The 22,621-nt window shown below is 53.8% G+C and overlaps 1 protein-coding gene and 1 long non-coding RNA gene across 2 annotated transcripts in view; one reads left to right on the top strand and one right to left on the bottom strand.

Moving 5' to 3' along the window:
- Positions 1–22,621, top strand: part of LOC308467808 — a 921,448-nt gene that overhangs the window by 543,400 nt on the left and 355,427 nt on the right. The window lies entirely within an intron of this gene.
- The window catches only part of LOC308467660 (steroidogenic factor 1-like), a gene marked incomplete at its 3' end in the record, with an annotated part of 31,470 nt that overhangs the window by 6,062 nt on the left and 2,787 nt on the right, over positions 1–22,621 (bottom strand). The window contains exons 2-3 of the mRNA XM_080989384.1: positions 21,269–21,410; positions 1,565–2,301 (exon numbers count right to left, since the gene is read on the bottom strand). Coding sequence (XP_080845510.1) covers positions 1,565–2,301; positions 21,269–21,410 — 879 coding nt within the window. The remainder of the gene's footprint in view (positions 1–1,564; positions 2,302–21,268; positions 21,411–22,621) is intronic.

Below are 22,621 nucleotides of genomic sequence, written 5' to 3'. Positions count from 1 at the left end.
TACAGTGGACACTCGGGTTGCAAACGTGATCTGTGCGGGAAGCACATTCACAACCCGCAGCATCCACAACCCGCAGCACCGTGTCTGCGCACGCACGGGTCGCAATTCGGCACTTCTGCACATGCGCAAAGCGCAATTTAGGGCTTCTGCACAAGCACAAGTGCTGAAACCCAGAAATAACCTGTTCCGGTACTTCCAGGTTCGGCGCAGTGCGCAACCTGAAGCGTCTGCAACCCGAGGTATGACTGTATTATTATCATTAGCATTAGCATTAGCATTTATATCCCAGCTTTCCCCCCCAAGGAGCTCAAAGTGCTGTACATGGTTTTCTCCCCTTCCTCATTCAATTCCCATGACAACCCTGTGAGGTGGGTTAGGCTGAGAGAGGCAGTGAATGGACCAAGGTCACACCCAGTGAGCTTCATGGCAGCCAGGTGGGGATTTGAACCCTGGTCTCTCCCAGGTCTTAGTCTGACACTCTTAATGACTACACCACACTGGTTCTTCCTTGTAGCCAGCCTCAGATTTCTCCATCCACACCCTGCTGGCCATTCAAATACAAATCACAAGACCTCAGCCCAGATCAAGCCACAGCACCCATCCCGTCAGAGTCCCATTGCTTGGAGCCACCCTCAAGCCTCCCATCACCAGGAGAAATCCATCTCTATATAATTTATTAAATTATAGGTTGTCACTGGAAGAGGACAGAAGAGCCCAAACCCAGGAAAAACCCCAGGAGCAATCTATTCCACCTCCCTGCCCAGAGGTGAGGGCCTAAGGCACGCCCCCTATCGGTGACCCCGGGGGAGTTCCTAGTTGATGTGCATCAGCAGGACTCCCCCTACTGGTGGTTAACCCTTCCCGGACTTCAAGCGGATGGGCTGAAGCCGGATATAGTCGGTTAGGACCAATGCCTAAGCCAATACCGTTCATCACCTGTAACCAATAAAGTTGTGGCCTTATTTAGCCCATTAACCTTAATAATTGTGTCATGTGTCTTTATTTCCACGGGGGGGGGGGGCAGGAACTCGCCACGCAAGCAGGACATTTGCGGGGGGGGGGGTGTGTGTTAGCAGTTCTCTCCCACTGTTGAGCCCCAGGCAACTAGTATTCACTCTGGAGGTGCCATCATGACTAGTAGCCACTGTTCACCTTACACCCCACGCATTTGCCTAACCCTCCTTTTACTGTTATATCACATTTATATTCTACCTTGGCCTCCCCTCTATTTTATCCTCAAAACTACCGGTATGCTGTGAGGTACACACTGGTGTTAAGCTCATCATCATTTCAGGACAGACTGCTAAGAGAATTTTGCTCCCAATCTACTGTTAACTTTTTCCTAGTCTGACACTCTAACCACTGAGCTCTGCACGTGCTCAAAGCAGGCCTCGCTTCAGCCAGCTCCAGCCACAGTTCAACCTTCCTCCTCACCACCCACCCCCGGGACCAAACAAAGCAACCGCTGGAAACATGTCCAAGTCGGGGAGATGTAGTTCGTGGGAAGCCATTTCCTCTCAGGGTTCATCCCCCACCCCGCAAAAAGCAACAACCCCCCCCTCACCTCCAGCTCTTTGAAGAAGATGCAGCTGCGTGCCCACTCCATGATGGCGAAGAGGGTCTGATCTGCCATCTTACACATGAGGCCAAAGGCGCTGAGCTTGTTGTGGAGGCCCTTGCTCTGCTCCTCCTGCAGGCAGGACAGGATGCAGGCCTTGACTTGCGCCTCGTCGGGTTCCTGTTCCAGCAACTTCAGGATCACGTCGGGCATGTCGGCCCCAGTGGCTGGGGAGCCGCCGCTGGGGTAGACCTCTGGGTAGGGGTACGGCGGGGCTGCCTCATTTGGATGCATCACGTATGGGTCCGGGAACTCGGACTTGATGGCCCAGCTGGCGAAGGGCGGGTAGTGGTAACCCGAGAGCGGCCTGTGACCCGAGGGCACCGGCATGGCCAGTGCGGGCGTCCCATAGGAGCTGCACTCATAGTCGATGGGCGTCATGGCGGTGGAGCTGCTTATCCCGCTGCCACCGCTGCCACTGCTGGAGCTGCTGCTGCTGGGCGGGGGTAGCCCCTTTGCCACCTCAGGCTGGTGGTGTTGGCTCAGGCCGTGCAGCGAGGCCGACAGCCCGCCGGACTCCTCCACCGCCTGCACCGGGGATACGCTGGGCGGCTGGGCCGCCGTCTCCAGTTTGAAGCTGTTGGCGTGGATCAGCGCCTTCTTCTGCTGTTTCATGGCTCGGTCCTGCTTGTACATGGGCCTGAACCTGTTCCAGCCACCCCGCATGCGGTTGGCACGCACGGCTGGAGGGAGGAGGGAGGGAGGAGAAGAAGGGGCAAAGGGAGAGAAAGCGGGGAAAAGGCGTCAGACAAAATCTGGCCAGGAAGGCCCAGTGTTATGTATTGAAGTTCTCACCCTGGCCAACAGGGGTATTGTGTATATAGTTTTCACTCAGGTCCACGTAAGTTAATTTAGGCGCGAAACCCTGGGCTGTTGTGGTTACAATGTTGACAGCCGGCTGCCTATAAAAGCAGGCCGGCTGAGCTGTTTGCTGTTCAGTTCAGTTCCAGCTTACTTATAAAGAACTACTTGGAGAAATCTCTGTGTTGTCTGCTATGTCCACCCACTATTTAATACTGGCGACGGAGATGGGATCAGATGGACATCAGAGCACAGCCACATTTGGACACTCACTGAGCAAAATCACTGAACAGAACCCAATTCAGAGCTGACCATACTGGCTAGAGCACTGTGTTCCATCCATCGCCCACCACGTCGGCATCGGAACCATGGCTTCACTCGTGCCTCTACTGCCATTTGCCCCAGCCTCTGAATCATGGGACTCCTATCTTGCTCGGTTCGGCTGCTGCCTCCAAGCAAACGAGCTGACGGAAGGGTCAGAGGAGCGTAAGTGGGGCCTATTCCTCAGCCTCTGCGAGCCCGAGGTGTTCGAGACGGCCCGAGTTTTGGTCGTGCCACTAGCAGTCCAGGCAGCGCCATGGGACGTGATAAAAGAGAAGCTAAAAAACCACTACGCCCCGAAGCCATCCAAAATTGCTGTCATAGTGGCATAGTGATTAGTTTACTAGGACCTGGGAGAGACCTGGGTTCAAATGCTCCCACTCGGCCTCGAAGCTCCCTGGGTGTGCCATTAGAGGCCAGCCCATAGAAACCAACTCCTAGGGGTCGAGGTCCCTTTGCCCACCCCCTAACAAAATTTTTGAGGGGGACAGTTCCCCCCCCCCCGGTTGATGGGCATTGCTACTCAAGTGATGTGATGTGTGTGCAGGAAGGGGCTTACCTGCCCTCCCACAATATTTCATACAAGTTAGCCCCCTGGACCAGTCACTGCTTGTCACCCTAGCCTACCTTACAGGGTTGTCGTTGGGATTAGATTGCACCACTCTGGATGCTACGTGGATGTCACATTGAGCTTCTCCAAGGAAAAGAGGAGATATAAATGCAAGTAATGAATGAAAACATAGCATCCAACCAGGGAGTTGTGCTGGAATGTGTGCCCCTCCTTCTCTTTCGTTCCCTTTTTCATGCACCCATTTGCTCCACGCAGAATAATAGAAGAACATAGGAACGTGGGGCAGTTGCCTTTTGCCAAGTCAGAGACTCCTGGTCTATAGAGCTCGGAATTGTCTACACTGACTGGCAGCATCTCCTCACGAGTCTTCTCCCAGCCCTGCTTGCTGGAGATGTCCCTGGGGACTAAGCCTGGGACCTTCTGAACTATAGCCCTTCTCCGCCCCTCACGGCGACCCCTGGTGGATAAAGCCACGTGAAGGCCAGTCGCAAGGCATCAAAGGGTATGGGCACTCTGCATGCACTCAAAGGCACTGCAATGGCATTGCAAGAGAGTGTTGCGATGGGATTCAATCGGGAAGGGAGAACCCTGTACCTCTGCCACCTTAAGCTCCTTGGAGAACGAGGTGGGATATAAATGCAAACAAAGAAATATTTTGGACTACAACTCCCATCAACCACCATCAGCTGGGGCTGATGGGAATTGTAGCTCAGAAACCTCCAGGATGAGGCCCAAGGTTTCATCACACCTGCTCCGCCAAGGCACAGAACAGAAGAATCTGGCGGACACTGGTGGGGGTTCTAGCTAAGGGTCCATCTAACCCACCGGTATTGTCTGCTGTGCTGGCAGCAGCTCTCCGGCCAAGGGTCCTTTTAAGGGGGGGGGTGCCAGGGATTGAACCTGGAGCCTTTGGCATGCAAAGTGGGGGCACTTCAGCACCGAGCAGATCTCTCCCCCCCCCCATGGCGCCTGCTATCAGAGGGGTTCCAGCCAGCCAGGTTCTGCACAATGGGCGTGCCCAAGGGACTCCAGTGAGTCGGGACCGTGGCCGAGACACTCGGTACTGCTCAGGATAGGAGGCTATTTCCTTGCAATGGTAGAAAAAACTGAGCACCTGCCGGAATAAATGTCCGGACTGCTGGGATTTAAACAAAAAACAAATCTTAATATTATTTTTATTCCTTTCCCCTGGGATCTTTGGAAAGGGAAGTGTCCGCTAGGGTTAGAACTTTTTTACAACCTCATGTTCCTGTAGCTTAGTTAGTACATATGTCAGGAGTGCTCTGATATGTCAGGAGTGCTCTGATGGTGTTTCCTGCTTGGCAGGGGGTTGGACTCGATGGCCCTTGTGGTCTCTTCCAACTCTATGATTCTATGATTCTATGATTCTATGATTCTATGATTCTATGATTCTATGATTCTATGATTCTATGATTCTATGATTCTATGAACTTTTGCCTAAAAACAAAGGAATGAACTGTCATTTCCAAACCTTTTGAAAAAAGGTCACCCTGAAATCAATACATCAATTTTTGTATATGTAACTGTATAATGTATTATGCATAGCATGTATACAGGAAAAATAGAGCTTGCAAATTTTCTAATACATGTACAATGTTTTATACATGGTTCATCACTTCTATTGCTGAGAATAAATTGAGGATCTTGTGCGACATTGTAATGATTATGATTATGATTATATTTATACCCTGCCCATCCAGCTGGGTTTCTCCAACCACAATTGCATATTGCCACAGAAAAAAATATTAAAAATTAAGAAGTTTAGTTGTTTGCCCAAAAATCTTTCCCTATAGACCAATATTTGGATTCTTCTTGAACATTCGCCACAGTTTTAGGAAGTTCCAGGCAGCTGTAAAAGTTATAAACAGTTCCATGAAGTTTTTAAAAGTGCTGATAGTTATGAGTAGTAACTTTACATATACAGCGTTTCCAACTTTTCATTTCAGGGCAACCTTTTTCCATAACTGAGAATAATTAGTCCCTTTTTCAGTGTTTTTAAGCAAAAGTGCATCCCATTATGATACAGGAAATTGGTATACCCCTAGTGCCCAAACAAACACACAGACACGCCTTCTTGGCACTGCCTGTTTTCATCCACATGCCGTGGGATATGTGTAGAGGGTGCTTCTGAGCATGTACAAAGTATCTCCCGCACACATACACGAAAACCCTATCTCCACTGGCTTATCACACAGCTCACCCATAAGCATGTCTGAGTCTGTATGTGCAACTGGAGATGGTGAAGGGACAATCACCCTTAACAAAATTTGAAAATTACAATGGGTAGAGCAGGAAAAGGATTAGATTTTAATTATACTCTATATTGCTTAATGTAGGTTATCAATGGATCTATGGAACCCCTCAAAAAGATATGGGAACTATATATTTGCACACAAATATGGGGATATTTTTTGGGAAGGACGGGAATAAAATTTGGGAATCACAGTTCTTAAAATCTGCTTCCAGATTTCTTTGGGAAAACTCCTTGAAATTATTTCACAGATGGTATTGCACTCCTTTGCAAATGTCAAAAGTATTTCCTTCTTTATCAGCTACTAGTTGGAGGGACTGCAATAAACTTCGTACATATTATCATTTACTGTAATTTGGTGCAAGATTTTTGGAATTTATTCTTGACATGAATGATAAATATTGCTAAAGAAACTATTGTTCGTTGCCCAAAATTACTGTTACTGAATATTTTTGATGATACAAATGTAAATATATTGTCAAAAGAATTGGTCTTATATATGACCTTGGCAGCATGAATAAGACAGTTTGAGCATATAATGCCAACTGTGGCTCAACTGGCTGCCACTTAGTTTTCAGGCCCAATTCAGTGCTGGTTTTGACCTATAAAGCCTTAAGTGGCTCAGGAGCACCACTCCTCAAGGACCGCTTCTATCCATAAGCTCTGAGGCCCTTTTTCATGTGGCCCCTCCACGAGAGATCCAGAGGGCGGCAAGATGAGAAGCGGCCTTTCCTGTGGTGGCTCCCCACTTGTGGGATACTCTCCCCATGGGGGGCTAGCCTGGTGCCATCTCTACATATCTTTAAGTGCCAGGCAAAAACATTCCTCTTCAGCCAGGCCTTTGGCTAATTTTATTATGTTTTTAGATATGCCTTCAGCCACCCAAAGTGGCTGGGGAAACCAAACCAGATGGGTGGGGTATAATTATCATCATCATCTGTGGCCTTTTAAACTGTGGGGGGACATTGTTTTTTAATTGTTACTAAGGGATGTATTTTTTGTGATTTTATATTGTACACTGCCCTGTGATCCTCGGATGAAGGGCAGTCTAGAAATGTAATTAATTAATTAATTAATTAATATAAATAATAATAATTGCAACTCAGTGGAACACAGCCCAAAATCTTACACTGGACACTTTGTGCCACACACTCTGGAATACAGCTTTAATGGAGAGAAGCACACATATCTGAGATTTTGAAGACAAGTAGAACCTCCGGACACTTTATATGATTTGGCATTCCTTTATGACATAGGCAACAGAACCATCATTTTCAAGACAACCCTCATCGCAAGCCTGGCAACTATGGAACTAGCCTTAATGATCTGATAAAATTGGTAGTCTTTACTTGGGCTTTGTTGGGAGGAAGCCAAAGGGTCGTCTAGCCCTACCCCCGCAGTGCAGGAATCACAACTACGGAACCCCTGACAGGTGGCTCTCCAACCTCTGCTTCAAAGCCTCCGAGGAAGGAGAGACCATCACCTCCCGCGGGAGACCCTTCCACTGTTGAACAGCTTTGGCTGTCAGAAATTTCTTCCTGATGCTGAGTCTGAATGAATCTCCTTTCTTGTCGCTTGAAACCATGTGTTCGGGTCCTACCCTCCGGAGCAGGAGAAAACAAGCATGGTCCATTTTCCATGCGACAGCCCTTTATGTATTTGAAGATGGCTCTCATATGATCTCTCTGTGTGTTTATTTTTATCTTGTTTTTATTATTTGAAACCCCAATTGGTTCCCGGAGACACGTGTCCTTCCAGACCTAGACTACTATGCTGTGGAGCAGCCTCCTGCGGGACCAGCGCCCAGCCTCGCCTCCTCCTTTCCACCCCATGGTGGAATTTGCTTTCACTTTATGTCGTTCAAAGCCGCCGCCCCATCCTGCTCTCCAGGCTGCCACGCCGCTGCAAGCTACAGGCAGCCCTCAGCTCTCCAAGGCAGGAAGGTCCCCACGAACAAGACAGCAACCCGCAGCGGCAGCGGAAACAGAGCTGGAAAGTCGGGTTTTAAACTGGGAGTACCAGCAAATAGTGTGCATTGAATCGGTACTGCGGCTTTTTAATTGCTAGACTCTAAATGGGAAATATACCAATCTTCAGCTCACTCAGTGGAAACAGAGCTGGAAAGTCGGGTTTTAAAAGCAATATAAAAATAAATGCGGGTTTTTTCAGGACTTCTCCAGCAAAGCGCACCGAGCATCAGGAATTGGGCCTGGGCAATGAGACGTGGGGAGGGACTCCTGTCAGATTTAATTATCGCCCTATTGCTAGCCCTTTCTCAAAGAGTCAGCATTATGACGCAGGTGGGGCGGCGGGCACGAAACGCTCTTTGGACATAAGAGCGTCAGAAGAGGCTGCACAGGCATTTTGCCTCAAGAACATAAGAGGAGCCCAAGCGGGGAGGGGGGGCACCCAGCCCCGCATCCTGTTCTCACAGTGGCCACCCAGATACCCCCATGGGAAACATGCAAGCAGGATCTGAGCACGTCTGAAAGCATTGCTGCCATTGATAGCCTTATCATCCTGCATGAATTCGTCCAATCCTCTTTTAAAGCCTTCCAGGTTGGTTACCATCACTGGCTCCTGAGGAACCACAAGAATACTGTCATCATTATCTGACTTTCCCAATGATAACGGCCTTAGGGGGCCTCCACTCAAATGGAACACTGAATTAATAGTAATAAGGATATTGTGGCTTGCAACTAAGCTTGACAGCATACACAGAAAAAGCACTCAGCTCCTTTACATTTTACATGGTCTCACTTCCAAGAGTCCTTGCAGGGTAAGGTCCCTGCCCTTCTTCTAGAGACCCACACGGGACACATGGAAACCCAGCAGAAGGAGAAGGGGGGATTACTAGGGGACGGGGTGGGTAGAGGGGAAAGAGGCTAAAGATATAAAGGAAGCTGTCAGGGGTTCAGGGACAGAGGCACAGGGTAGGCAGGAGATGGAGAGCGATGGGGATGAGTCCCAGGACAGCAAGGAAGAGGATGACAATGACTCAAGAGATTCCATGAGTCTTTCCAGCGAATCAGAGGATTCCCAGAAGGGGGCGGCGGTGGTCAAGGCCAGGGGAGCCCCAGGGGGGACGTGTCAGGAGCAGGGGGCCAGCGGGGGATCCCAAAGTGGCAGCTGGGCGTCAGGACCAGCCTCCCCGCCAGAGTGCAGCGGAGGGGGTGGAGGTTTCAGTGTATCAGGGGAAGCAGCGCCGGCAGCAGAGAAGGGAGGGAGGTCGGAGCAAGCCACCCTCCCGGAAGGGGAGGGGAGTAGTGAAGGGAGTAGTGTAGCTGTTAAAAGGAAGGTTAGAGGTTGGGCGCGCGCGCCAAGTTCAAATGTAGAGGCGCGCGGAAGTACAGGGAGCCCGGAGGAGGGGCCAGGTCCCAAAGCCCGCAGGAGGGGGCAAGAGCAGTCTGGGGATTCCGCGTCAGAGGAATCCAGGAGGGGCGAAACCCCAGCGGGCAGGAAGACCCTGCGGAAAAGGAAAGAGAGAAAGAGGTGGAGCAGCGCAAGCCTCTTAAACTGGTGCAGGGGAGGGACTGATTCAGAGGGGACTTCAGCGGTCTAAGCGTAACAGACGTAAGGCTGCGCGCCTCGGATGTGAAGCAAACAATGAACTGCAATAAACACTTTTGTATATAAGAAGAGATAGGCGTTGGTCTTTTGTGAGCTGAGACTTGAGGCAGCCTTGACAGTAAGTCCCCTCTCCAAGAAACCGCAAAATTTTTTTTTTGCAAAGCTCACGAAGTTTGGCAGACATGACTACTGAGGAGCAGATAACGACCCTGCAAAACGCAGTCGCTGAACTCTCCGTTGCAGTACGGGTCTCTCAGAAGACAGTTGCCGAAGCAGAAGCGCGATGCCAGGATCTGCAAGCCAGGTGGGATCAGGCGTGCAAAGAGGGGTTCCCGGGGTCCAGATCAGAGGGAATCGGACTCGGACGGAGGGGGGGGCAATTTAGTAGCCCACTTCGATGGAAACCTGAAGCATTATCCCAGTTTCAGAGCAGACGTCGTATACGCGCTGCATTTGCTTCGGAAAGACTTCAAAGATGAGGAGGAGAAGGTAGGCTTTATTGTGTCCCATTTGCATGGGGAAGCTAGAGCCTGGTTACGCAATTTGTGGCGCGAAGATGGTCCTGCCCGCAGGAACTCTGATGAATTTATCAAAGCCATGGACGCTTGCTTCCAATCTACAGTTGATGTTGATGGGGCGCGCCGGGAGATGCATGGATTGAGGCAGGGCAAGGCTACAGTGCGTCAGTACCATTCTCGCTTTTTTGCTTTGCTGAATGTGCTGGGCTGGGAAAAGGACTCATTGGCAGTGAGAGACTTGTTCTGGGAGGGGCTTCATGGCTCCGTAAAAGATGAGTTGGCCAGGGGGGACAGACCTCAAACCCTAGCAGACGTCGTGCAGAGGGCACTCACGATAGGAGTGCGCCACGAAGAACGCCCTTGGCACAGTGAGGAGGGGCGCCAAGTCCGCGCACCAGCTAGAGCGCCTCCTTTTATTCCCAGCGACCTGGGACGTACGCATCCCTCGCCTAGGCTGAGGGAGGGGGAAGAACCAATGGAACTGGGTGGTGCAAAGGCTCAGGCAGCTGCCGGAGCCTCAGCGTCCGGAGCAGTCAAGGCGAAGCCTCCTAGAGGGACCAGGAAGTGTTACGTCTGTGACAGTGCGCAGCACATGGCCAAAGAGTGTCCCCAGAGGCTCCAGAAGCACACTGCAGCCTTAGCAACAGTAACAGGGGAAGCGTTCCAAGGAGAACAGTTTCAGGGAAACGGCAATGCCTGGCTGGAAGCAGAGATGCTGGGGCTCCGCCAGGCAAGTCAGTGAAGCAGTCCCCAGCGCTTTTGCAGCCTACAGACCCCTTACCACCCAAGCCAGTGGTGCAGCTCACTGCTACCCTCCAGCTACCTAATGGACTCACCCTGGAAGTCCCCATTACGATTGACTCAGGGAGCAACGCAGACTTCGTGGGGATGCAGTTCATCAAGCAGCATCGCATAGCGCTACTACCAGCCACGCTGCCTCTGAACGTCGTCACGGTAGATGGCAGGAAGTTGCTGGGTGGGCAAGTGGTACAACAGACGCCACCCATGCTGCTGAAAATTGGGAATCATCGCGAGGTCATCAGTTTCAATGTCACCCGACTGTCAGACATGCCTATAGTGTTAGGCATGAGTTGGCTGGATAGACACAGCCCATCATTAGCGTGGTACCAGCAGCAGCTCACCTTTGGCTCGTCCTACTGCGCACAACATTGCATCCAGACCGGCCAGGAGGCGGAGGGCCAGGAGGAAGGGCAACAGTTGCATCTAGGCATGGTGCAGGCAGTGCCCCACAAGTACAAGGGGTTTTTGGAGGTCTTCTGCGAAAAAGAAGCTGACCAATTACCACCCCACCGGCCCTACGACTGTGCAATTGACCTCTTACCGGGGCGACGCTACCGACTGCGAAGCTGTATTCCATGTCTGAAGATGAGATGCAGGAACTCAGGGAGTTCATAGATCACAATTTGAAGCGGGGATTCATCCGAGAATCCAAGGCAGTGGGGGACAGTCCTGTGTTTTTCGTGAAGAAGAAGGACACGCCCCAAAAAAGGCTCATTGTGGACTATAGGGCCATAAACTCGATGACAAAGCCCAAGGCCTTCCCCATGCCCAAAATTGACGACCTGCTCGCGACGGTACGGAAGGGGAGGATCTTCACCAAGTTGGATTTACGCGGAGCATACAATCTAATACGCATGAGGGAAGGTGACGAGTGGAAGACGGCCATGTTCACACCGCTGGGCACCTATGAATACAGAGTTATGCCGTTTGGTCTCCAAAATGGCTCCCACTGTTTCCAAGCCTTCATGCACCACGTGCTAGCGGGACTCCTCTACAAGAAGTGCGTATGCTTCCTCGACGACATTCTGATCTTCTCAGAATCGCGGGAGACTCACGAGAGAGATGTAAAGGAGGTCCTGCAGAGGCTGCGGGAGCACAGGCTCTACGCCAAACTGGAGAAGTGCCAGTTCGACGTGACGGAGGTGGATTTCCTGGGCTACCGGCTGTCCGACAAGGGACTAGCCATGGACAGCGCCAAGGTCCGCGCGGTGTTGGACTGGAATAGCCCGCGCAATCGGAAGGAGGTCCAGAGGTTCGTCGGCTTCGCCAACTTTTACCGCAAGTTCATCAGGGGCTTCGCGAAAGAGACGGCAGCTATCACGGACACCCTCAGTTCCAAGAAGAAAAAGTTCACATGGACGGACCAAGCGGAGCAGTCCTTCAGGAGACTTAAGAGCCTTTTCGCGTCCGAAGAACAGCTGCTACACGTGAATCCCGGCAGGCCCATGCGGGTTGAAACTGACGCATCTGACAGAGCAGTGGGGGCCGTCCTCTTGCAGGAAGATCTGCAAGGGAACTGGAGGCCCTGCGCTTTCTATTCCCGGAAGCTCAGCAAGTCGGAACAGAACTACACCATCTGGGACAGGGAGTTGTTGGCCATCCACATGGCTTTCAAGGCATGGCGGCACTTCCTCATCGGAGCCAAGCACACCGTGCAAGTCCGCACGGACCACAAGAACCTAGAGTATTGGCGCACGGCGAAGCTCCAGAGCCAAAGGCACATGAGATGGGCGGAGTTCTTTGCGGATTTCAACTTCAGGATAGAGTATATCCCGGGAGACAACAACGTCATAGCGGATGCCCTCTCCAGGAAACCGCAGTATCTCGAGGAAGCGGCACCAGTGGCAGCCAGGCACATTTTCGCACCGCAGGCGTGGGCATGCGCTTCCGCCGCCGTGGACCTGGACGCGGTACGCCACGCGCTACAGACGGATCCGTTCGCACAATCCAAGATGGAGGAGGTGCGCAGAGGGACAGCAAAGGACGACGAATTCCAGATACGCGACGGCCTGCTAACTCGCAAGGGTGCTCTGTACGTGCCGGGAGACGATCTCCGCGCGAAGGTTTTACAGCAGTTACACGACGCACCCAGCGCGGGTCACTTCGGCAAAGAAAAGACGGCGGACTTAGTAGCCAGGGACTTTTGGTGGCCCCAGATGTGAGGAGAGGTCGCGGATTACGTCGCCAGGTGTGACACGTGTCAGAGGTCCAAGCCAGTGCACAAGAAGCCAGCGGGATTGCTGGAACCGCTGGAGACGCCACTACAGCCGTGGGAAAGGGTGGCGCTGGACTTTGTTACTGATCTGCCCAGTTCGCGAGGCAAGACGGCGGTGCTTGTGGTTGTAGACCTGTTCACCAAGATGGCGCACTTCATTCCTTGCGCGAAGGTGGCAACAGCGGAACAGACCGCCAAGCTGTTCATAGACCACGTGTTCCGGGTGCACGGCTTACCACGGTCCATCCTGTCCGACCGGGGTCGCCAATTCATTTCCAGTTTCTGGCAGAAGCTCCTGGGCATCCTGAATGTCAAGATCAACTTAGCGTCGGCGAGACACCCGCAAACCAACGGCCAAGCGGAGAGGGTCAACGCCATCATGCAGCAGTACCTGCGATGTTACGCCAATCAAAAGCCTGCAACTTGGGTGGACTACTTACCGATGGCCGAGTTTGCCTACAACAACACGAAGCACGCGTCAACGGGGGTGACACCGTTCTTCGCCAACAATGGGCGACATCCCAGAACCTTCCCGGCGTTGGAGACAACGACGCAGGGGGAGTCGCAGGGAGCTGAGCATTTAGCAGCAGAATTGCAGGAGGTCCACGAGGAGCTACGACGGCACTTGGAACTAGCTAAACACGCCTACAAAGTGCAGGCAGACAGGCACCGGAGGGCAGGAGAAGACATCCAGGTGGGGGACTGGGTATGGTTAGCAGCCCAGGTGGTGCCGGCCAAGTCGTTAGCTAAGAAGAAGCTAGGACACAAACAGTTAGGGCCATACCAAGTTGAGGGCAGGATCAATCCCGTAGCTTTTCGGTTGACCCTCCCGGAAGGTTCCAGAATGCACCCGGTCTTTCATAGGTCGGTGCTTACACCCTACAAGGCCCCACACAGATTTCAGGAGCCAGGGACGGCACCAGACCCACGTAGAAAGTCACCGGGGGGGGGAAGTCACCGAAGACCCCGCCACTCAACGAGGTCACGGAAATTCTGGACTCGAGATGGGGGGAGGAGGGAGTAGAATACCTCCTCGCCAGGGAAGGTACCCCGGCCAGCGCCAACAGTTGGGTGCCAGATTATGCTCTGGAGGAACCTCTTCTTAAAGACGAGTTCCATGCACTCTTCCCACACAGGCCCATGCCAGCGGAGTATTTTGACGACTGGCTTTTTACGCCCACGCTTTCAGACAGCACCTTCCGGGGGTTCTCCTCCGCAGAGGAGACCACGCCAGAATCGAGCCCTCCAAGGGGATTGTGCTCGGGGGTGGACACGGACCGCTCTTACTGGTGGGACAATCAATCAGAAGAGGAGTGGCGCAGGGGGTGGCTAAGGGGGCCTTGGCAAGCAGCATCGCCTGAAGTAACAGGGGGAGGGGAGGACTTGGATGTGTTGGGGGAGGACCCCGGTTTCGAGCACTCATACACTGAACTGGAAGCAGAGGAGATCGACGTCGACGAACTGTATCCAGCATCTACCCCCGCTACAACGGAGCTCCCGGAACCTGCGCCCGAGCAGCGGGAGGGGGGAAGGGGGGGCTTCGAGGGGGGGATGGATGTCAGGGGTTCAGGGACAGAGGCACAGGGTAGGCAGGAGATGGAGAGCGATGGGGATGAGTCCCAGGACAGCGAGGAAGAGGATGACAATGACTCAAGAGATTCCATGAGTCTTTCCAGCGAATCAGAGGATTCCCAGAAGGGGGCGCCGGTGGTCAAGGCCAGGGGAGCCCCAGGGGGGACGTGTCAGGAGCAGGGGGCCAGCGGGGGATCCCAAAGTGGCAGCTGGGCGTCAGGACCAGCCTCCCCGCCAGAGTGCAGCGGAGGGGGTGGAGGTTTCAGTGTATCAGGGGAAGCAGCGCCGGCAGCAGAGAAGGGAGGGAGGTCGGAGCAAGCCACCCTCCCGGAAGGGGAGGGGAGTAGTGAAGGGAGTAGTGTAGCTGTTAAAAGGAAGGTTAGAGGTTGGGCGCGCGCGCCAAGTTCAAATGTAGAGGCGCGCGGAAGTACAGGGAGCCCGGAGGAGGGGCCAGGTCCCAAAGCCCGCAGGAGGGGGCAAGAGCAGTCTGGGGATTCCGCGTCAGAGGAATCCAGGAGGGGCGAAACCCCAGCGGGCAGGAAGACCCTGCGGAAAAGGAAAGAGAGAAAGAGGTGGAGCAGCGCAAGCCTCTTAAACTGGTGCAGGGGAGGGACTGATTCAGAGGGGACTTCAGCGGTCTAAGCGTAACAGACGTAAGGCTGCGCGCCTCGGATGTGAAGCAAACAATGAACTGCAATAAACACTTTTGTATATAAGAAGAGATAGGCGTTGGTCTTTTGTGAGCTGAGACTTGAGGCAGCCTTGACAGTAAGTCCCCTCTCCAAGAAACCGCAAAATTTTTTTTTGCAAAGCTCACGAAGTTTGGCAGACATGACTACTGAGGAGCAGATAACGACCCTGCAAAACGCAGTCGCTGAACTCTCCGTTGCAGTACGGGTCTCTCAGAAGACAGTTGCCGAAGCAGAAGCGCGATGCCAGGATCTGCAAGCCAGGTGGGATCAGGCGTGCAAAGAGGGGTTCCCGGGGTCCAGATCAGAGGGAATCGGACTCGGACGGAGGGGGGGGCAATTTAGTAGCCCACTTCGATGGAAACCTGAAGCATTATCCCAGTTTCAGAGCAGACGTCGTATACGCGCTGCATTTGCTTCGGAAAGACTTCAAAGATGAGGAGGAGAAGGTAGGCTTTATTGTGTCCCATTTGCATGGGGAAGCTAGAGCCTGGTTACGCAATTTGTGGCGCGAAGATGGTCCTGCCCGCAGGAACTCTGATGAATTTATCAAAGCCATGGACGCTTGCTTCCAATCTACAGTTGATGTTGATGGGGCGCGCCGGGAGATGCATGGATTGAGGCAGGGCAAGGCTACAGTGCGTCAGTACCATTCTCGCTTTTTTGCTTTGCTGAATGTGCTGGGCTGGGAAAAGGACTCATTGGCAGTGAGAGACTTGTTCTGGGAGGGGCTTCATGGCTCCGTAAAAGATGAGTTGGCCAGGGGGGACAGACCTCAAACCCTAGCAGACGTCGTGCAGAGGGCACTCACGATAGGAGTGCGCCACGAAGAACGCCCTTGGCACAGTGAGGAGGGGCGCCAAGTCCGCGCACCAGCTAGAGCGCCTCCTTTTATTCCCAGCGACCTGGGACGTACGCATCCCTCGCCTAGGCTGAGGGAGGGGGAAGAACCAATGGAACTGGGTGGTGCAAAGGCTCAGGCAGCTGCCGGAGCCTCAGCGTCCGGAGCAGTCAAGGCGAAGCCTCCTAGAGGGACCAGGAAGTGTTACGTCTGTGACAGTGCGCAGCACATGGCCAAAGAGTGTCCCCAGAGGCTCCAGAAGCACACTGCAGCCTTAGCAACAGTAACAGGGGAAGCGTTCCAAGGAGAACAGTTTCAGGGAAACGGCAATGCCTGGCTGGAAGCAGAGATGCTGGGGCTCCGCCAGGCAAGTCAGTGAAGCAGTCCCCAGCGCTTTTGCAGCCTACAGACCCCTTACCACCCAAGCCAGTGGTGCAGCTCACTGCTACCCTCCAGCTACCTAATGGACTCACCCTGGAAGTCCCCATTACGATTGACTCAGGGAGCAACGCAGACTTCGTGGGGATGCAGTTCATCAAGCAGCATCGCATAGCGCTACTACCAGCCACGCTGCCTCTGAACGTCGTCACGGTAGATGGCAGGAAGTTGCTGGGTGGGCAAGTGGTACAACAGACGCCACCCATGCTGCTGAAAATTGGGAATCATCGCGAGGTCATCAGTTTCAATGTCACCCGACTGTCAGACATGCCTATAGTGTTAGGCATGAGTTGGCTGGATAGACACAGCCCATCATTAGCGTGGTACCAGCAGCAGCTCACCTTTGGCTCGTCCTACTGCGCACAACATTGCATCCAGACCGGCCAGGAGGCGGAGGGCCAGGAGGAAGGGCAACAGTTGCATCTAGGCATGGTGCAGGCAGTGCCCCACAAGTACAAGGGGTTTTTGGAGGTCTTCTGCGAAAAAGAAGCTGACCAATTACCACCCCACCGGCCCTACGACTGTGCAATTGACCTCTTACCGGGGCGACGCTACCGACTGCGAAGCTGTATTCCATGTCTGAAGATGAGATGCAGGAACTCAGGGAGTTCATAGATCACAATTTGAAGCGGGGATTCATCCGAGAATCCAAGGCAGTGGGGGACAGTCCTGTGTTTTTCGTGAAGAAGAAGGACACGCCCCAAAAAAGGCTCATTGTGGACTATAGGGCCATAAACTCGATGACAAAGCCCAAGGCCTTCCCCATGCCCAAAATTGACGACCTGCTCGCGACGGTACGGAAGGGGAGGATCTTCACCAAGTTGGATTTACGCGGAGCATACAATCTAATACGCATGAGGGAAGGTGACGAGTGGAAGACGGCCATGTTCACACCGCTGGGCACCTATGAATACAGAGTTATGCCGTTTGGTCTCCAAAATGGCTCCCACTGTTTCCAAGCCTTCATGCACCACGTGCTAGCGGGACTCCTCTACAAGAAGTGCGTATGCTTCCTCGACGACATTCTGATCTTCTCAGAATCGCGGGAGACTCACGAGAGAGATGTAAAGGAGGTCCTGCAGAGGCTGCGGGAGCACAGGCTCTACGCCAAACTGGAGAAGTGCCAGTTCGACGTGACGGAGGTGGATTTCCTGGGCTACCGGCTGTCCGACAAGGGACTAGCCATGGACAGCGCCAAGGTCCGCGCGGTGTTGGACTGGAATAGCCCGCGCAATCGGAAGGAGGTCCAGAGGTTCGTCGGCTTCGCCAACTTTTACCGCAAGTTCATCAGGGGCTTCGCGAAAGAGACGGCAGCTATCACGGACACCCTCAGTTCCAAGAAGAAAAAGTTCACATGGACGGACCAAGCGGAGCAGTCCTTCAGGAGACTTAAGAGCCTTTTCGCGTCCGAAGAACAGCTGCTACACGTGAATCCCGGCAGGCCCATGCGGGTTGAAACTGACGCATCTGACAGAGCAGTGGGGGCCGTCCTCTTGCAGGAAGATCTGCAAGGGAACTGGAGGCCCTGCGCTTTCTATTCCCGGAAGCTCAGCAAGTCGGAACAGAACTACACCATCTGGGACAGGGAGTTGTTGGCCATCCACATGGCTTTCAAGGCATGGCGGCACTTCCTCATCGGAGCCAAGCACACCGTGCAAGTCCGCACGGACCACAAGAACCTAGAGTATTGGCGCACGGCGAAGCTCCAGAGCCAAAGGCACATGAGATGGGCGGAGTTCTTTGCGGATTTCAACTTCAGGATAGAGTATATCCCGGGAGACAACAACGTCATAGCGGATGCCCTCTCCAGGAAACCGCAGTATCTCGAGGAAGCGGCACCAGTGGCAGCCAGGCACATTTTCGCACCGCAGGCGTGGGCATGCGCTTCCGCCGCCGTGGACCTGGACGCGGTACGCCACGCGCTACAGACGGATCCGTTCGCACAATCCAAGATGGAGGAGGTGCGCAGAGGGACAGCAAAGGACGACGAATTCCAGATACGCGACGGCCTGCTAACTCGCAAGGGTGCTCTGTACGTGCCGGGAGACGATCTCCGCGCGAAGGTTTTACAGCAGTTACACGACGCACCCAGCGCGGGTCACTTCGGCAAAGAAAAGACGGCGGACTTAGTAGCCAGGGACTTTTGGTGGCCCCAGATGTGAGGAGAGGTCGCGGATTACGTCGCCAGGTGTGACACGTGTCAGAGGTCCAAGCCAGTGCACAAGAAGCCAGCGGGATTGCTGGAACCGCTGGAGACGCCACTACAGCCGTGGGAAAGGGTGGCGCTGGACTTTGTTACTGATCTGCCCAGTTCGCGAGGCAAGACGGCGGTGCTTGTGGTTGTAGACCTGTTCACCAAGATGGCGCACTTCATTCCTTGCGCGAAGGTGGCAACAGCGGAACAGACCGCCAAGCTGTTCATAGACCACGTGTTCCGGGTGCACGGCTTACCACGGTCCATCCTGTCCGACCGGGGTCGCCAATTCATTTCCAGTTTCTGGCAGAAGCTCCTGGGCATCCTGAATGTCAAGATCAACTTAGCGTCGGCGAGACACCCGCAAACCAACGGCCAAGCGGAGAGGGTCAACGCCATCATGCAGCAGTACCTGCGATGTTACGCCAATCAAAAGCCTGCAACTTGGGTGGACTACTTACCGATGGCCGAGTTTGCCTACAACAACACGAAGCACGCGTCAACGGGGGTGACACCGTTCTTCGCCAACAATGGGCGACATCCCAGAACCTTCCCGGCGTTGGAGACAACGACGCAGGGGGAGTCGCAGGGAGCTGAGCATTTAGCAGCAGAATTGCAGGAGGTCCACGAGGAGCTACGACGGCACTTGGAACTAGCTAAACACGCCTACAAAGTGCAGGCAGACAGGCACCGGAGGGCAGGAGAAGACATCCAGGTGGGGGACTGGGTATGGTTAGCAGCCCAGGTGGTGCCGGCCAAGTCGTTAGCTAAGAAGAAGCTAGGACACAAACAGTTAGGGCCATACCAAGTTGAGGGCAGGATCAATCCCGTAGCTTTTCGGTTGACCCTCCCGGAAGGTTCCAGAATGCACCCGGTCTTTCATAGGTCGGTGCTTACACCCTACAAGGCCCCACACAGATTTCAGGAGCCAGGGACGGCACCAGACCCACGTAGAAAGTCACCGGGGGGGGGAAGTCACCGAAGACCCCGCCACTCAACGAGGTCACGGAAATTCTGGACTCGAGATGGGGGGAGGAGGGAGTAGAATACCTCCTCGCCAGGGAAGGTACCCCGGCCAGCGCCAACAGTTGGGTGCCAGATTATGCTCTGGAGGAACCTCTTCTTAAAGACGAGTTCCATGCACTCTTCCCACACAGGCCCATGCCAGCGGAGTATTTTGACGACTGGCTTTTTACGCCCACGCTTTCAGACAGCACCTTCCGGGGGTTCTCCTCCGCAGAGGAGACCACGCCAGAATCGAGCCCTCCAAGGGGATTGTGCTCGGGGGTGGACACGGACCGCTCTTACTGGTGGGACAATCAATCAGAAGAGGAGTGGCGCAGGGGGTGGCTAAGGGGGCCTTGGCAAGCAGCATCGCCTGAAGTAACAGGGGGAGGGGAGGACTTGGATGTGTTGGGGGAGGACCCCGGTTTCGAGCACTCATACACTGAACTGGAAGCAGAGGAGATCGACGTCGACGAACTGTATCCAGCATCTACCCCCGCTACAACGGAGCTCCCGGAACCTGCGCCCGAGCAGCGGGAGGGGGGAAGGGGGGGCTTCGAGGGGGGGATGGATGTCAGGGGTTCAGGGACAGAGGCACAGGGTAGGCAGGAGATGGAGAGCGATGGGGATGAGTCCCAGGACAGCGAGGAAGAGGATGACAATGACTCAAGAGATTCCATGAGTCTTTCCAGCGAATCAGAGGATTCCCAGAAGGGGGCGCCGGTGGTCAAGGCCAGGGGAGCCCCAGGGGGGACGTGTCAGGAGCAGGGGGCCAGCGGGGGATCCCAAAGTGGCAGCTGGGCGTCAGGACCAGCCTCCCCGCCAGAGTGCAGCGGAGGGGGTGGAGGTTTCAGTGTATCAGGGGAAGCAGCGCCGGCAGCAGAGAAGGGAGGGAGGTCGGAGCAAGCCACCCTCCCGGAAGGGGAGGGGAGTAGTGAAGGGAGTAGTGTAGCTGTTAAAAGGAAGGTTAGAGGTTGGGCGCGCGCGCCAAGTTCAAATGTAGAGGCGCGCGGAAGTACAGGGAGCCCGGAGGAGGGGCCAGGTCCCAAAGCCCGCAGGAGGGGGCAAGAGCAGTCTGGGGATTCCGCGTCAGAGGAATCCAGGAGGGGCGAAACCCCAGCGGGCAGGAAGACCCTGCGGAAAAGGAAAGAGAGAAAGAGGTGGAGCAGCGCAAGCCTCTTAAACTGGTGCAGGGGAGGGACTGATTCAGAGGGGACTTCAGCGGTCTAAGCGTAACAGACGTAAGGCTGCACGCCTCGGATGTGAAGCAAACAATGAACTGCAATAAACACTTTTGTATATAAGAAGAGATAGGCGTTGGTCTTTTGTGAGCTGAGACTTGAGGCAGCCTTGACAGAAGCAGATCTAGAACATCTAAAAGGGTCTCTTTTAAACCACCTGGCACTGTTGTTTGGGTGGACGCTGTGTGTGGAGGCGCGCTCTTTTCAAAAACGCATGTCCTGGCCAGGGAAGGTTTTGCATTCTAGGCAAGAAATGCATGTATACCTATATATTTTGCTTCCCCGCCCCCTCAGAGGTAGAAAAGCAACGGGGGTTAAGAGGGGGAACGAGGAAGAAAATGGCTGGTAGGAGTCAAGTCACCAGTCCTTCCACCCACTCCCGCCCACGTCAAGTCTCACGTCCCCACATCTTGTTTGGGCTGGAGCAGAAGCCCTCCTGGCCGCGGTTAGCTCAGAGGCAGCAGCATCCAGGACATAGGCTGGATGTCAGGATCCCTCCCCCACCCACTTGGCAGAAGGCACTTTCCCGTCAGCACCTACCTTCTGTGTGGCAAAGACTCACCCCCTCCCGCCCGCCCAAGACTATGCCAACTGGAGTCACCTTCGAGTTTCATGCCCACCACAAGGCACTTCTGGAACCGGCAATAGGGACAGCTCTTACGTTGTGTCTTGTCGATCTTGCAATTCTGGCTCTCCATACACGTGTAGTGCTTGTTATTCTGCACCGTTCTCTTGAAGAAGCCCTGAGGATAAGAAGAAGAAGAAGAAGAAGAAGAAGAAGAAGAAGAAGAAGAAGAAGAAGAAGAAGAAGAGTTTGGATTTGATATCCTGCTTTATCACAATCTCCTTTTCCCATCCTCCCCCACAACAAACACTCTGTGAGGTGAGTGGGGCTGAGATACTTCAGAGAAGTGTGACTAGCCCAAGGTCACCCAGCAGCTGCATGTGGAGGAGCGGAGACGCGAACCCGGTTTCCCAGATTACGAATCTACCGCTCTTAACCACTACACCACACTGGCTCTCTCCCAACCAAGGCCAAATGATGTCTGTCTCCCAACCAAGGGGCAGAACTGCCCCTTTCGCAAAGAGATGGGCAATTGCCAGCCCTTGGCCTGATTTCATGCAACCGTTGGCTTAATTCATCCAGGGGGAAACTTAAGAGGTCGGGGGCCAGCGCTGTCCAGAGACACTTCCGGGTCACGTGGCCAGCGTGACGAAGCTGCTCTGGCAAGCCAGCACCAGCGCAGCACACGGAAACGCCGTTTACCTTCCCGCTATAAAGCGGTACCTATTTATCTACTTGCCCTTAGTAGTGCTTTCGAACTGCTAGGTGGGCAGGAGCTGGGACCGAAAGACGGGAGCTCACCCCGCCGCGGGGATTCGAACCGCCGACCATGCGATTGGCAAGCCCTAGGCACTGAGGTTTTACCCACAACGCCACCTTATATTGTGATTATTTTAAATAAAGCACATTTCCGCAAGTCATTTTGTCTTGTGAACTTCTGCACACCGCCGATGACGTCACAACCCCAGGCAATTAAATAAAAAGATCTTCAACTCAGAACAGGGTGGGCGGCTCAGCTCCAGGGATGAATCCCTAGAAGAGGTGGCCTCACCCTGGGGAAAGGGAGCCTCAAGAGCGCGCCTCTTCTCAGAATGCAAGATGGGCACGGTTCCTCAGTTGGCTCCACTGCCCAGGCCCCCTCGCTTCAGCCCCGGCACCTGTCTGCAGATACCCCATGCCCTGTCATATTCTGCCTCCTGGAATCTAACCTTCAGCCAGGATGTTAAACTGCAAGAACCAAGGGGGGGGGGCAGTGCCGGCTTACCACACAATTGTTAATTCTGAATTTCAGATTGTTGTAAGCCGCCCTGGGACCTACTGGTGAAGAGTGAGCAATACATTTAATAATTCTAATTATAATTCTGAAGTGTAAGTGAAGGAATACACTTT

This window comes from Podarcis pityusensis, assembly GCF_964106645.2.
Source record: "Podarcis pityusensis genome assembly, chromosome: W".
NCBI lineage: Eukaryota > Metazoa > Chordata > Lepidosauria > Squamata > Lacertidae > Podarcis > Podarcis pityusensis.
This window is presented reverse-complemented; position numbering and strand designations above follow the sequence as displayed.